This window comes from Eptesicus fuscus, chromosome 3 (genome assembly GCF_027574615.1).
Source record: "Eptesicus fuscus isolate TK198812 chromosome 3, DD_ASM_mEF_20220401, whole genome shotgun sequence".
Classification (NCBI taxonomy): Eukaryota; Metazoa; Chordata; class Mammalia; order Chiroptera; family Vespertilionidae; genus Eptesicus; species Eptesicus fuscus.
The window spans coordinates 21,517,574-21,533,409 of record NC_072475.1 but is presented as its reverse complement, the minus strand read 5'-3'; the positions used below and the strand labels follow the sequence as shown (position 1 = coordinate 21,533,409).

Here is a 15,836-nt window from a genome sequence, read left to right as displayed (position 1 = left end):
AGTAATATGCTTCTAAAAACTTACAGATGCACACACATTTGTGTGAGAAAAACTAGCACACTAGTACATAGAGCTTTAGAAAGAATGTTGTAATTTTTCTTCAGAGCTGAAAAGTCTTCCTGCGTATTCTTATAGCCATAAAGGTGGTGTCTTGTGACTAACTTGTATGTACTGTACTCTAACCATCTATGCTTGAGTCAGCATGACACTGCAGAGGGGCACACGCTGCCAGAATGATGCTGCTTAGGCTAGCAGGCTGACTGTTAGTGGGCACGACCGTCTGTCTCTAAAGTAACTACTCGTGTCAACATGACTTTCTGTCTGACATTAAAAGAATAAGAATCCGCAATGCAGATTCATTTGTCAAATATATTCCAACACATGGAAAAGTACAGCAAGATTTCAAAACTAACAAGAGCTTCAATGTTCCTACCATGGAATTAAGAGAGTAAACTCAAGGGAGGTGAATTAACTCACCCCCCACAAACCACATATCCCTGTGGCAATCTGGTGTCAAATATTCAATCCTACCTTCATCATTAAAACAATTTCATGCTTGTCAGTCATGTGTCCCAATTTGGGGTTCAGAAATTATGATCTCCACCAGACCAACCTATTCCGGTCATTGTTCCCACCTTGTGCTTTCCCGGTTTCAAGACCACCCTCTGTATTTGTCTGAATTTAATTATTAAAATTAATTTTAAAATTTAAAAAGATATTGGTCATATACAAACTCATTTCTGGAAGGCATATATCATATAACAAAATTAGGAAACTGAAGTTGTATGGTTAAAATTTCTTTTTTCTAACAAACTATATAAAAATTTTAAAACATACAGAAAAGTGGGAAGAATTATACGTGAACACAAATATACATACCATGTAGACTCTTCAATTAGCATCTACACTAATAGAAGAGTAAGATGCAAACTGACTGTACCTTCGTGACACCCACCAGCCAATCAGGAGTGAGTATGCAAATTAACCCAACAAAGATGGCGGGTTAATTTGCATATGCAGGTGCTAAGCGGCCGGGGGCGGGGCGGGACGCTTGTGTCATCGCCATGGCAATGACGCAGGTGTTCCGCACTGCCCCAGCTGCTCCAGGCCTCTGAGCAGCATGGGAAGGTGGAAAGATGGCTCCGGGCCGGAGCAAAAAGGCAGCTCTGGCTGGAGCGAAGGCGGTGCCAGCAGCCAGGGAAGGAAGGCTCATTCTTTTTATTTATTTATTTATTTATTTATTTATTTATTTATTTAAATTTCTTTATTGATTAAGGTGTCACATATTTGTCCTCATCCCCCCATTCCCATCCCCCACCCCTCCCCACAGATGCCCCCACCCCTCCCCACAGATGCCCCCACCCCCTGTTGTCCTTAACCATTGGTTAGGCTCGTATGCATGCACACAAGTCCTTTGGTTGATCTCTCCCCTCTACCCCCACCCTCTCCTACCCTCCCTCCAAGGCCCGACAGTCCGATCGATGCCTCCTTGTTTCTGGGTCTGTTCTTGTTCATCAGTCTATGTTGTTCATAATTTCCCCTAGATGAGTGAGATCATGTGTTACTAGAAATATAAGAACCAAATGTGAGACGAGCAATAATAGTTATGCTGACAGGCAAATGAATCAGTCTGTAGTGAGTTTCTTTCTGGACCAACAGTTCTTTTGAGACCCAATTTCAATGTCCACCAGTTCCTTATGTGTACATGTTGGCACTGACTTTTCACCTCTGGATGGTGGACAAATGGTGGTAATGCAGGTCCGACTCCCTCCGGTTTGGTCTCGCCTGGACCCAGGGGCGCGGCTTCACCCAGACTCAGGGGCGCCCGTCCTCACCTGGATCTGAGACCCAGCATCACCCAGGCCCCGGGGCGCGTGGCCTCACCCGGACCCAGGTGTGTGTGGCCTCACCCGGTCCCGGGATCCAGCCTCACCTGGACCCAGGGGCGGGTGGTCTCACCCGGACCCAGGGGCGCATGGCCTCTCCCGGACCCAGGGGCGCGGCCTCACCCAGACCCAGGATCCAGCTTCACCCGGACCTGGGACCCAGCCTCACCCGGATGCAGGGGCGCACGGCCTCACCCAGACCCGGGATCCAGATTCACCCGGACCCAGGGGTGCGCGGCCTCACCCGGACCCGGGGGCGCGCGGCCTCACCCGGACCCAGGACCCAGCCTCACCTGGATCCAGGGGCGCACGGCCTCACCTGGACCCGGGAACCAGCTTCACCCGGACCCAGGGGCGCGTGGCCTCACCTAGACCCAGGGGCGCGTGGCCTCTCCTGGACCCAGGGGCGCGGCCTCACCCAGACCCGGGACCCAGCCTCACCCGGATCCAGGGGCGCACGGCCTCACCCGGACCCGGGATCCAGCTTCACCCGGACCCAGGGGCAGGAAGGCTCATTCTTGCATGAAGCTTCGTGCATCAAGCCTCTAGTTTTACTATATTTGCTTTCTCACATAGCTACCCATCTATCCGTCTATCATATTTTATGTATTTCAATATAAATTGAGACATCAGTATACTTCATTCAACATGCATATCAATAATTATCACTCAATATATAAATTCCTTATTTTTTAGTATAATTTACCTACAAAAAGAAATACACAAATCTCAAATGTAAAGTTCTGAACAAATGCACCCACGGTAACCCAAACCCCTACCAAATAGAGAGCAATCCCATCATCGCAGTAAGTGCCCCGGTGCCCCTTTTCCAGTCAACCCTCCACTTTAAGATAATTAATGTTCTGATTTATCTTCCTCTGTAGAATAGTTTTGCCTATTCTAGAACAGCCTATAAATGGAATCATACAATATGTGTTATTTGTGTATGGTTAATTTTCAGGAAGTACAATATTTTTTAGATTTATCAAAGTTAACTGTATTATCAGCAATTCATTCTATAGTTCATTTTTAAATTTTCTTTATTGATTAAGGTATTACATATGTGTCCTTATCTCCCCCTTACCCCTACCCCCACCCCCAGTTCATGCCCTCACCCCTCTGGTGTCTGTGTCCATTGGTTAGGCTTATATGCATGTATACAAGTCCTTTGGTTGATCTCTCCCCTTTACCCCCACCTTTCCCTACCTTCCCTCTGAGGTTTGAGGCTCTGATCGATGCTTCTCTGTCTCTGGATCTGTTTCTGTTCATCAGTTTATGTTGTTCATTATATTGTACAAATGAGTGAGATCATGTGATATTTATCTTTCTATGACTGACTTATTTCACTTAGCATAATGCTCTCCAGGTCCATCCATGCTGTTGCAAATGGTAAAAGTTCCTTCCTTTTTACAGCAGTGTAGTATTCCATTATGTAGATGTACCACAGTTTTTTAATCCACTCATCTGCTGATGGGCACTTAGGCTGTTTCCAAATCTTAGCTATTGTAAATTGTGCTGCTATGAACATAGGGGTGCATATATCCTTTCTGATTGGTGTTTCTAGTTTCTTGGGATATATTCCTAGAAGTGGGATCACTGGGTCAAATGGGAGTTCCATTTTTAGCTTTTTGAGGAAACTCCATACTGTTCTCCACAGTGGTTGCACCAGTCTGTATTCCTACCAGCAGTGCATGAGGGTTCCTTTTTCTCCACATCTTCGCCAGCACTTGTCATTTGTTTAACACCCACAAATCAATAAACTGATACATCACATAAGCAAACTGAGAGATAAAAATCATATAGCCATATCAATTGAAGCAGAAAAAGCATTTGACAAAATCCAACACCTTTTCTTAATAAAAACCCTAAGCAAAGTGGGAATAGAGGGCTCATACCTCAACATAATAAAAGCCTTATACAACAAACATACAGCCAACATCATACTCAATGGAAAAAAACTAAAACCATTTCACCTAAGAACAGGAACAAGACAGGGACGTCCACTTTCACCACTCCTGTTCATCATAGTACTAGAAGTGCTAGCCATAATAATTATACAAGAAGAAGAAATAAAAGGTATCCAAATTGGAAAAGAAGATGTAAAACTGTCATTATTCACAGATGACATGATACTGAACATAAAAACCCCCGAAAGACTCCATCAAAAAACTACTAGACCTAATAAATGAATTCAGCAATGTAGCAGGATACAAAATTAATGCCAAGAAATCTATGGCATTTTTATACACCAATAGTGAACTTACAGAAAGAAAAACTAAAAAAACAATCCCATTTACCATTGAACCAAAAAAATTAAGATACCTAGGAATAAACTTAACTAAGAGGGTAAAAGATCTGTACTCAGAAAACTACAGGACACTGAAAAAAGAGATAGAGAAAGACATAAATAGAGGGAAGAACATACGATGTTCATGGATTGGTAGAATCAACATCATTAAAATGTCCATTCTACCCAAAACAATCTATAGATTCAATGCACTCCCCATTAAAATACCAACGGCATATTTCACAGACCTAGAACAAACTCTCCAAAAATTCATCTGGAATAAAAAAGACCCCGAAGAGCTGCAACAATCCTAAGAAAGAAGAACAAAGTAGGTGGGATCTCAATACAAGATATAAAGCTGTATTACAAAGCCACTGTTCTCAAAACTGCCTGGTACTGGCATAAGAACAGACATATAGACCAATGGAATAGAATAGAGAACCCAGAAATCAACCCAAACCACAATGCACAATTAATATTTGACAAAGGAGGCAAGAGCATACAATGGAGTCAAGACAGACTCTTCAATAAATGGTGTTGGGAAAATTGGACAGATACATGCAAAAAAATGAAACTAGACCACCAACTTACACCATACACAAAAATAAACTCAAAATGGATAAAGGACTTAAACGTAAGATGGGAAACGATAAAAATCTTAGATGAATCCGCAGGCAGCAAAAACTCAGACATATGCCGAAGCAACATCTTCACTGATACAGCTCCTAGGGCAATGGAAACTAAAGAGAAAATGAACAAATGGGACTACATCAAAATAAAAGGCTTTGGCACAGCAAAAGAAACCATCAACAAAACAAGAAAGCCCACTGCATGGGAGAACATATTTACCAATGTGATCTCCGATAAGGGTTTAATCTCCAACATTTACAGGGAACTCATACAACTTAACAAAAGGAAGATAAACAACCCAATCAAAAAATGGGCAACAGACCTAAATAGATACTTTTGGAAAGAAGACATAAGGAAGGCCAAGAGGCATATGAAAACATGCTCAAAGTCACTAATCATCCGAGAGATGCAAATCGAAACGACAATGAGGTACCATCTATAGTTCATTTTTTATTCAGGTATTTTTTTGTTTTGTTTTGTTTTTTGATAATCTATTCTGCTGATTTACTTCTGGGTTTATCCAGTTTAAGGCTATCTACACTAATGAAAGAGATACATGCAAATTGACCGTACCTCCGCTATGCCCACAAGCCACGCCCACAAGCCAATCAGGAACGAGTATGCAAATTAACCCAACCAAGATGGCTGTGGCCACAGAGCGAGCAGGAGGCTTGGGTTTCCCCAGTGATGGACGGCCCAGGCCTCCGCTCAAAGTTTTAATTATAGAAGATAAATAAATCCCAGATACCAGGGCCTCCACTTGGGACACTGGGGGGCGTGGCTGGCCTGCTAACCACCACAAGCCCCTCACCCAGACTGCCCCACACCTCAAGGGAACCCCCACTCTGATCTGGGACACCCTTCAGGGCAAACCAGCCGGCCTCCACCAGTACACCAGGCCTCTAGCCTATCTAATAAAAGAGTAATATGCAAATTGACTGTCGCTCCAACACACAAGATGGCTGCCCCCATGTGGCCAAAGATGGCTGCCCCCATGTGGACACAAGATGGCCACCACAAGATGGCCAGCAGGGGAGGGCAGTTGGGAGGGACCAGGCCTGCAAGGGAGGGCAGTTGGGGGTGACCAGGCAGGCAGAGGAGGGAAGTTGGGGGTGACTGGGCCTGCATGGAAGGGCAGTTCGGGGGGACCCAGGCCTGCAGGGGAGGGCAGTTGGGGGGACCAGGCCTGCAGGGGAGGGCGGTTAGGGGCAATCAGGCTGGCAGGGGAGCAGTTAGGCATCAATCAGGCCGGCAGGGGAGTGGTTAGGGGAATGATGGGCAACCTTTTGAGCTTGGTGTGTGAAACTTCGCCAAAAAACTGAGCATAACTCGGGTAGTGTGTCACTTTGAGGAAAAAACATTATTTCGCAAATGTCTCATCCTCAGGAGCAGCAACTGTTTTATCCTCGGTATGCGGCCGCCTCAGCAGCCGCGTGTCATCAGAAATGGCTACGCATGTCAGTGCTGACACGCATGTCATAGGTTCGCCATCACTGGGTTAGGGGGTAATCAGGCTGGCAGGCAGAAGCGGTTAGGGGCAATCAGGAAGGCAGGCAGGCAAGCAGTTGGGAGCCAGCAGTCCTGGATTGTGAGAGGGATGTCCGACTGTCCATTTAGGCCCCATCCTACCGGGGTGGGGCCTAAATGGGCAGTCCGACATCCCTCAAGGGGTCCCAGATTGGAGAGGGTGCAGGCTGGGCTGAGGGACACACCCCCCATGCACGAATTTCGTGCACCGGGCCTCTACTTTTAAATAAATCCTGAATACAGGTGCTGAATATTTTTATATTCAGTGTTTTTTGTGGACATATGTTTTCGGGGGGGTATAACATATGTTATCAGAGTTATCAGATAGAAGTCTCTTTAGTCTTAGAAAGCACATCATATATTTTTTCAAAGTGGCTATAGCATTTTATACTCTCATCAATTTGTAAGAGTTACAGTTGCTTTCCTTCCTCACATATATTTATTGTCAATCTTTTTCTTTTTAACCAGTTTGATGGGTATGTACTAATGACATCTGCATTTCTCTTATGAATGATAATCTTGAGTACATTTTAATGTTCTTATTGACCATTTGTATATCTGTCCTTGTGTCTGATAAAATCTTTTGGCCATTTTTTATTGGATTGTTTGTCCTTTTATTGTTGACTTACAGATATGTGTTTTTGTTTTATTTTGTGTGTGTTTTTTATGTTGTTGTTAATCCTCACCTGAGAATATTTTTTCCATTGATTTTTAGAGAGAATGGAAGGGAGGGAGGGGGAGAGAGAGAGAAACATCTATGTGAGAGAGACATATCATCTGTTGCCTCCCAAACTTGCCCTTACTGAGTCCTGGATGAGCCCTTGACTGGGAATCAAAACCACAAGACTTCAATACATGGGCCAATGCTCTAACCACTGAGTAATACCAGCAAGGGCTGCCTTGTTTTAATGTAACATGTACAGCAGTTTGTTGTCACATGTGTTTTTTTTCTTTATTGATTAAGGTATTACATATGTGTCCTTATCCCCCCATAGCCCCCCATCCACCCACTCATGCCCCTACCCCCCTGGTGTCTGTGTCCATTGATTAGGCTTATATACATGCATACAAGTCCTTTGGTTGATCTCTCCCCCTTACCCACACCCTCCCATCCTTCCTCTGAGGTTTGACGGTCTGGTTGATGCTTCTCTGTCTCTGGATCTGATTTTGTTCATCAGTTTATGTTGCTCATTATATTCCACAAATGAGTGAGATCATGTGATATTTATCTTTCTCTGACTGGCTTATTTCGCTTAGCATAATACTCTCCAGTTTTTTTTAAATATTTTCTCTGCCTGTGACTTATCCATTCATTTTCTTAATGGCATCTTTGATGAGCAGAAGTTTTAAATTTTGATGAAGTTTAACTTATCAATTTTTGTTCTTCTGTAACTCTTAATTCTATGTCCTATCCAAATAACTTTTATTTACTATCAATTTATGAAGACGTTTTCCTATTTCTTATTTTATAATTTTAGCTTTTATACTTATGTGATTTATGTTGAATTAATTTTTATCTACTATGTGATGTAGGGATTAAGGTATATTTTCCCATATCAGTATTCAGTTGTTACAGCATAATTTAGTGATAGACTTTCTTTTTCCCGTTGGATTATTTGGTGCTTTGGCTAAAAGTGAAATAATCACATAATCTACCATCAGCATCCTGTAACAGAATGGTAAATTTCTCATAACCAATGAATCTGCATTGACACATTATTATCACCCAAAATCCACAGTTTACATCAATATTCACTCTTGCTGTTGTACATTCTATGGGTTTTGACAAATGTATAATGACATGTATCTACCATTATAGTATCATACAAAATATTCACTGCCCTAAAAATCCTTTGTGATTCAATGCCCTAAAAATCCTTTTTAGGTCTGAGGGAAAATTACAGTATTCTTTCTTTCTAAAGTTTTATGTACTTCATCACAATCTAACTATTCATCCTTCCCTCCAACCGTGGCAATTACTGATCCCTTTTCCATTTCCATAGTTTTACCTTTTCCAGAATGTCATTTAGTTGGAATCTTATGGTACAGACTTTCAGATTGGCTTCTTTCACTTAGGAATATGCCTTCTCTCAATTTTTGACATTTTCACCATATGTGCCTAGTTTGGGTCACTCTACAGTATTTTGGGATAGTTATTTTGTCCCAAATTTATAATTGTTATCTGTGGGAAGGCTGACCTAATATGAGCTACTCAGCTATTAAAAGAAGAAAAAGTTTTAAAATGAAAATCGGTACATTTAACAGAAATAACTAGACTTCTGACTACAGCTCAAGAATAGATGTATCACAGCTTATCTTAGACCAGCCTATATTTACTGAATTTCAGGGTTTCAATAGATCATAATGACCATCTAGTCTGTCAGCCAATAACAAGTTTAAAAGTTCATCATAAGTCCCATCACATAAAATGCAATATCACTATTTCATTACTCATGATGTACTACTTACAAAAAAAAAAAAAAAGATAATTACATTCTATACGTATGTAACAAACCTGTCAAGGCTGTTTCACTTATGTATTTAATTTGAAGAAAAACTTCTCCTTTCAGTGAAGTCCAGTTTTGAAAATGGTCATATACTTCATTTTTAATGCTGGTTATTTCCCTTTTAGTAAAAGTAAGTAATGAAAGAGTCTTATTCCAGAAATATTTGTATTCCATCAATCTTTGACTGTAAGGTAGTAAAAACAAAGGATTTTTAAAATTGCAAGCATAGTAACAAATATTTCTTTGAAAAAATAGTTTTCTTTGAAAAATGGGTTTAGAGTGACTATAATCTACTGTCTAAATGGGGACAATTTTGAAAGTGATGTGCTGTTTGTATTTTGCTGAATGACAGATATAAACTGGAAACATCCCAGAAAGCCTAAGGTATATGGTTTTCCTAACTCATTTCCACTTTGTTATCATTTTAACTATAAAGACAGCTATTTTTATATGCAACTAGAGGTCCGGTGCATGAATTCCTGCACGGGTAGGGTCCAGCTGGCCCACCCCAATCAGGGCCGACTGGGCCAGGCCGGGGGGAGGGGAGGGAGGAGATGTGGGAGGTTGGCCAGACCCTGGTTGAACTCTAACTCCCGGTCGAACTCTCAGTTGAGGGGACAATTTGCATATTAGCCTTTTATTATATAGGATGATTCTATTAATCTTTTAAAATTAATTTAACAGCAAACATTAAGTGAAGAAAATTAGGTCAAAAGTGACTTAGTCACAGAGCCTAAATGAGAATGTTGGATTCTTAGATAGCATTCTTCCAGCATCCCATGATTCCACAGGCAGTTTAAGACCTGGGATAAAAATAACAAAACCTTTAAAAATGACTAATCCAGTGCTGCTTCACAAAATGCCATAGCTCAACATAATCACAGTGATTTTTTTTTTAAACTTTAGATGTCCTGGCTATAATTTACCTAAAATCAAGGAAGATGCAGATACAGACCTAGGAGTTATCACCAAAAAGATGATGAGGGAAGCCATGGGGCTGTAATTATTTGGTTAATATTTATTTCCCTGAGTAGACTAAGATCTATGATGCAAAACCATATATGTCTGTCTTGTTCATCACAATCTTCCTAGCAACTAGCACAGTACATGCTCAACAAATATTGACAAATAAATAAATGAATGAAAAAATAGGTGACTCGGTTGGAAGAATGAAGAAGTGAGAAGTGCTGAGGATAAAACACTGGACAACATTAACATTTATGGGACTTGAACAGAAAAGAATCCCTCAAAGGAGACTCAGGAGGCACAACCAGTGAGTTAAAAGAAAACCAACATAATACTATCAGGAAAGCCAGGGGTAAGACAATTTAAAGGAGAAAGTAGTGGCCACTGTTTGAGGCCCCAGATAAAGGCTGAACAGAGTCCATTGTATCTGGTATTAAGGGGGCATTAGGTGACCTTAGAGAGAGGCATTAGGCAGGAAAGAACTGAACAGTAAAGCAGAAGTGAGTAAACAGGGGGCTATGCAGTAGCTACAACTGAGAATACTGACTGAGGCAGCAAGAAGAGAAAGAGGACACTACAGAGCAGAATGGTTTGTTAGGAAGGGAGACACCTGCACGTGTGTACACAGCTGGACACAGTATGAGTGCAGTCACATAGGCTAAACCAGTGGTTGGCAAACTGCGGCTCGCGAGCCACATGCAGCTCTTTGGCCCCTAGAGTGTGGCTCTTCCACAAAATACCACATGCGGGCACACACGTACAGTGCGATTGAAACTTCGTGGCCCATGTGCAGAAGTCGGTTTTCGGCTCTCAAAAGAAATTTCAATCGTTGTACTGTTGATATTTGGCTCTGTTGACTAATGAGTTTGCCGACCACTGGGCTAAACACAGACAGGAGATGCACTCAGCTCTTGTGCAAAGTCCTAGAAAGGACAGATGTAAGTAAAGCAGAGACTAAAAGATTAGCTTTTGCCAGGAAGAACAGGGGTGGTGTGATTCTGGGTAGTAATTAAGGCCCACCGAGTGATCAGAAGCCACAGGGGATGCCTCAATCAGCAGGCAGAGCTGGGAGCCGAGAGAGATGTTGATTTCAAAAAAGCACAGAAAGAGTCCAAATAGATCACTAACTGAAGAAAGCCAAAAGTGAGGATGGGAAACCTGAATGTGGAGCAAGGAACTGGCAGAGGCAGACAAGAGCTATGAACCAAGTCAAGGTTAAGGGGCTAATGGGCCTGGTGTAAGGCAGCTGCTGGAAGCAAGCCATGTACAGGCAGGCTCTCGAGTGATACACAACAGACTGAATGAGGATGCAGGTGCCTCTGTAGGGAGAAAGGCAGGAAACAGAAAATTCAAACTTGTTCGTTAAGAGCAGTTAAGAGCAAGATTTTGTGAGGCCTAAACCTTGTATGATTGGTGGTGAGTGGAGGGAGGGCTTTCTCAAAAAAAAAAAAAAAAATACAATAAATGATGACATAGAAAATCAGGTTTAAAAGTGTGCAATTAGTTATAGAATGAGAAAAATCATTAAATTTAAAAATGAGAATTTTAAAGTTGATAAATTCCATCAATATCACAAAATAAAGGAAAACAATATAATTATTTAATAAGTAACAGTTCCACAATACTTTTGCCTATAATTGTTGGCTACATGATCTATAGCTCCTCTTCATATGAGAACCATTTTATAATAATATTTTATATGGAGAAAATGTAAAGATTATACAGCCTTTCATCTAGCATGGCCATTAACTTTTTATTATTTATAGTTTAGAAAAATTCTTTCAGCTTCATAGCTCACTATTGATAATGTCATTTAAATACTAACTGCTGTCATATTTGGAAAAATCCTTCTCAAATTTTTTTCATAGATGATTATAAGATTTTTGGCATTTCAAGTTTTTTGGAAAAATAACTAGTCTTAAATTATCTTTGAAAGAATGAAATGCACCCTAGCCGGTTTGGCTCAGTGGATAGAGCGTCGGCCTGTGGACTAAAGGGTCCTGGGTTTGATTCCAGTCAAGGGCACATGCCCAGATTGCAGGCTCAATCCCCAGTAGCGGGTATGCAGAAGGCAGCCTGATTCTCTCTCATCATTGATGTTTCTATCACTCCCTCCCTCCCTTTCCCTTTCTCTCTGAAATCAATAAAAATATATTTTTAAAAAGATGGGCTTAAAAAAAAAAGAATGAAACTCATGAACCAGTTTATCTTAGATGTCCTTGAAGTGGTATAATATGACTTTTATGTTATATTCAGTGATATTAGTAGTTTTTGTCAAATCAGCAAGAAACTTAAATGTTTCTCCAAAGTATTTAAATAATTAACTCTTCTTCATTAAATGGATTATGAAATACTCTAAGAGCTTATTGAAAAAATATCTCTCTTAATTCATTTGCTTGTGATGTAACATGAACAAGCATCATTACAATTTGTTTATGCCAGAATAATTTCTATTGCTGGAATTGCTTATTTTTATTGCTTTTATTCTATTACTTTTAAAAATTCATGAACATCCAAAATTTTAGTCTGTAATTCCTTAATTGTGCTATTGAAGCATTCTAAAATGTCTTTCTAAATGGCAGTTATAATGGAGTATTCCCAATTCATCTTTCCCTTACAGCCCCCAAATGCTTATGACTATTACAATGGCATATTGACATCAGAAGTATAGAAGAGGAGAAATCAGAGGAGAAAAAGACAGAATTTTTAACCATTTATTATCAAACTATCTTACTTTGCTGGGGGCCCTCCAAGAACCTTGAAAGGGGGTCCTGAGTAAGGGGTTCTGAAACTTAAACATTATTTCATTCACAGTAAATCTGTCCATTATGATATCCTTAATGTTCTCTGTGAAATATCAGGCAAGACACAGATCTGCTGAGAGATGTGTAGCACAGGGAAGTCTAAACAGAACAGCGAGGATTTAGAATAGTAGTATTGGAGGGCCTGGTGTTTAACAATCTGTGCATTAGAATGAAGATTGAGGGCTTTAAGGATAATTAAATGAGCAGAGGTAAAAGGAGTTGAAGTATAGTAAACTCCTCTAGGCAGAAACATCCTCTATGTAGAAACATTCTCTATGTAAAAGCATCTTCTATATCCTACACACACACACACACACACACACACACACACACACACACACACTAAAACTAATAAGTGGGTTCATCAAAGTCACATGCATACATGATCCACATGCAAAAATCAATTTTATGGCTGCATAACAGCAATGGCCAATCCCAAAAACAAATTTAAGAAAACAATACCTTTCATAACCAGATTAAAGAGAATAAAACACTTAGAAATAAATTTAGTAAAAGGAGTGCAGACTTGTATATTAAAAGTAAAACATTTCTCCGAGCACTAAAGATCCTGATAGAAAGACATACCATGTTCATGAATTAAGATTCAATATTTTTAAGATGAAAATTAAATTGATCATCAGAATCAATGCTATATCTATCAAAATGCTAGCATGCTATTTTGCAAGAATTAACAAGCTGATCCTAAAATGTATATGGAAGTGCAAGGGACCCATAATAGCCAAAAACAATCTTAAAAACAAAGAAATTTGAAGGACTTACATTTCTTGATTTCAAAATTTACTAAAAACTACAGTATTCAAGAGAGTGTGGTACTGACATAAGAACAGACATATAGATTAATGGAATAGAGTCCAGAAATAATTCCCTACATTTATAGTGAATTTATTTTAGGTAAAGCCACCAAGACAATTCAATAGGGAAAAAATAGTCTTTTAAACAAATGATGCTGGGTCAATTGAACATCCACAAGAAAAAAAGATGAATTTAGATCCTTGCCATACATCAGTCATAAAATGTAAGAGCTAAACCATAGAAGTGCCAGGAGAAACTACAGGAGAAAAATCTTTGTGACATTTGGTTAGTCAGAGGCCTTAGATACATTATCAAAAGCATAACCCATTAAAGAAAACATTGATACATTTTATTTTATTAAAAATAACAACTTTTGCTCATCAAAAGAGACTGTTACAAAAATGAAAACATTAACAATAGGCTGGGAGAAAATATTTGCAAATCATACTTCAAATAAAGGACTTCACCCAAAACATACAAAGAACTCTTACAATCCTATAATAAGAAAACAGACCATTGGCAAACAAGAGAAAATATTTTAATGGATATTTCACCAAATAAATATGCAAATGGTTAATAAGCACATGAAAAGGTGCTCACCATCATTGGTCATTTGGAAAACACAAACCAAAGCCACAATGAAATATATCATGTCACACCCACTAAGATGGCTATAATAAAAAAGACAGACAATAAGACGTGTTGGCAAGAATTCAGAGAAACTATAATCCTCATTCCTTATGGGACTATAAATTGGTGCAGCCACATGGAAAATAGTTTGGCAATTTCTTAGAAAGTTAAATTTAAATTTACCGTATGATTCAGTAATGCCACACTTAGGGATTTACCCAAAAGAAATAAAACATACATCCACACAAAGACTTGTACGGTAGCATTATTCATAAGTGTCAAGTGGAAAGAATCCAAAAGTCCACCAACTGGTAAATGGATGAGTAAAATGTGGTATATCCACACAATGGAAACTATTAAAGCAATAAAAGCAGAAACAAAGTGCTGATGCATGATACAGCATGAATAAACCTCAAAAAACATAGTGATAGAGGCCTGATGTAAAAGACCACATATGATTCCACATATCTGACATGTCCAGAAAAGTGCAAATTTACAGAAACAGGAAGAAGGTTGCCTAGGACTGGTGGTAAGAGCAGAGATTAAATGCAAATGGCATGAAGATGTTTGTGGGTTGCACAACTCATTAAGTTTACTAAAAATCATTGCATTGCCACTTAAAATGTGTGGATTTTATAGTATGCAATTAGGTCTCAATAAAGCTGCTTTTTAAAAAATCAGGTGATTTAACTACGGGATCAAGACTAGAATACAAAAGCCAAAAAATGGTTGGGAAAAATCAGAGAAAATACTGGAAACCCTAATGAGGCTGAAGAGTTGACTTGAAAGTAAGAGAGCGATGAAGAGAGATTTTTGGGAATTGGCATGAAAATTTTCAAAGATGATGGAATCTAAATAGATTTACAAATAAGAAAAAGGACAAGTACTTTATATTTCAAACAACTTTTTGTGTGTGTGCCAGGAAATAAAACACACCAAGAAATACTGGTCAAAGGGAAAATGTATTAGTTACTGTGTTTTCAATCTGAATGTCACTGCAAAATAAGAACAATGTGCTTGCCTGACTTAAATTTTATTGGTAAAACTATTCAATTGTGATAATGGTAAAAAAACAACAACAAAAAAACAAGTAAAGTTATTTCAATTTTATTCAACCACACTGAATATAGAAAGTATACTACTACATTGTGTTTGAATGTTTATAAAGCTAGTATTAAATGTTCAACCTTTATAATTTTCAAGATAATCTTACCTGAAGACCTGTGATTGTCTCTGTTTAATTTCTAACTCATGTTGTAAATGATTCAATTCTTTCTGTAATCTCTGAATTTCATTTTGCTGATTTTTTAACTGCATGCTTCCAGCTTGGATTCTAAAATATAAACAAACAACATCTATTACAAGACTAAGTATTTCCTCATGCACACTTTCTTAAATTAATATTTAAATACACTTTCAATAAAAATAAACAAAAGAAGAAAACTGTGTATCTCTATATATACTTAATGAGTGTATAGAAAAGGTATGGAGATACATATCAAACAGCCATTACCCCTGGGGAGGACAGTAAAACTGATGGGCAGTGGACAGGCAAAGAACATTGAAGGGAAGTATAACTTTTACTCTCTATCTTTTGTACTGTTTGATTTTTTACAATGAACATGTATTTTTACTTGAAATATTAAGTTAAATGTAACTAAAGAAATATAAACTTATTTTTATTCAAGTAAGACATACATAACTTAAAATGTCAATTATTAGACTAAAAGTTGTAAGAAAAAAGTGATCCTTGATCTTTACCCCAATTCCCACTGCCCAAACCAAC

The 15,836-nt window shown here is 39.1% G+C and overlaps 1 protein-coding gene across 1 annotated transcript in view; it reads right to left on the bottom strand.

The window, feature by feature from the left end:
* The window catches only part of LEKR1 (leucine, glutamate and lysine rich 1), a 120,678-nt gene that overhangs the window by 58,233 nt on the left and 46,609 nt on the right, over positions 1–15,836 (bottom strand). The window contains exons 4-5 of the mRNA XM_008142226.3: positions 15,264–15,383; positions 8,846–9,021 (exon numbers count right to left, since the gene is read on the bottom strand). Of these exons, the coding sequence (XP_008140448.2) occupies positions 8,846–9,021; positions 15,264–15,383 (296 nt within the window). The remainder of the gene's footprint in view (positions 1–8,845; positions 9,022–15,263; positions 15,384–15,836) is intronic.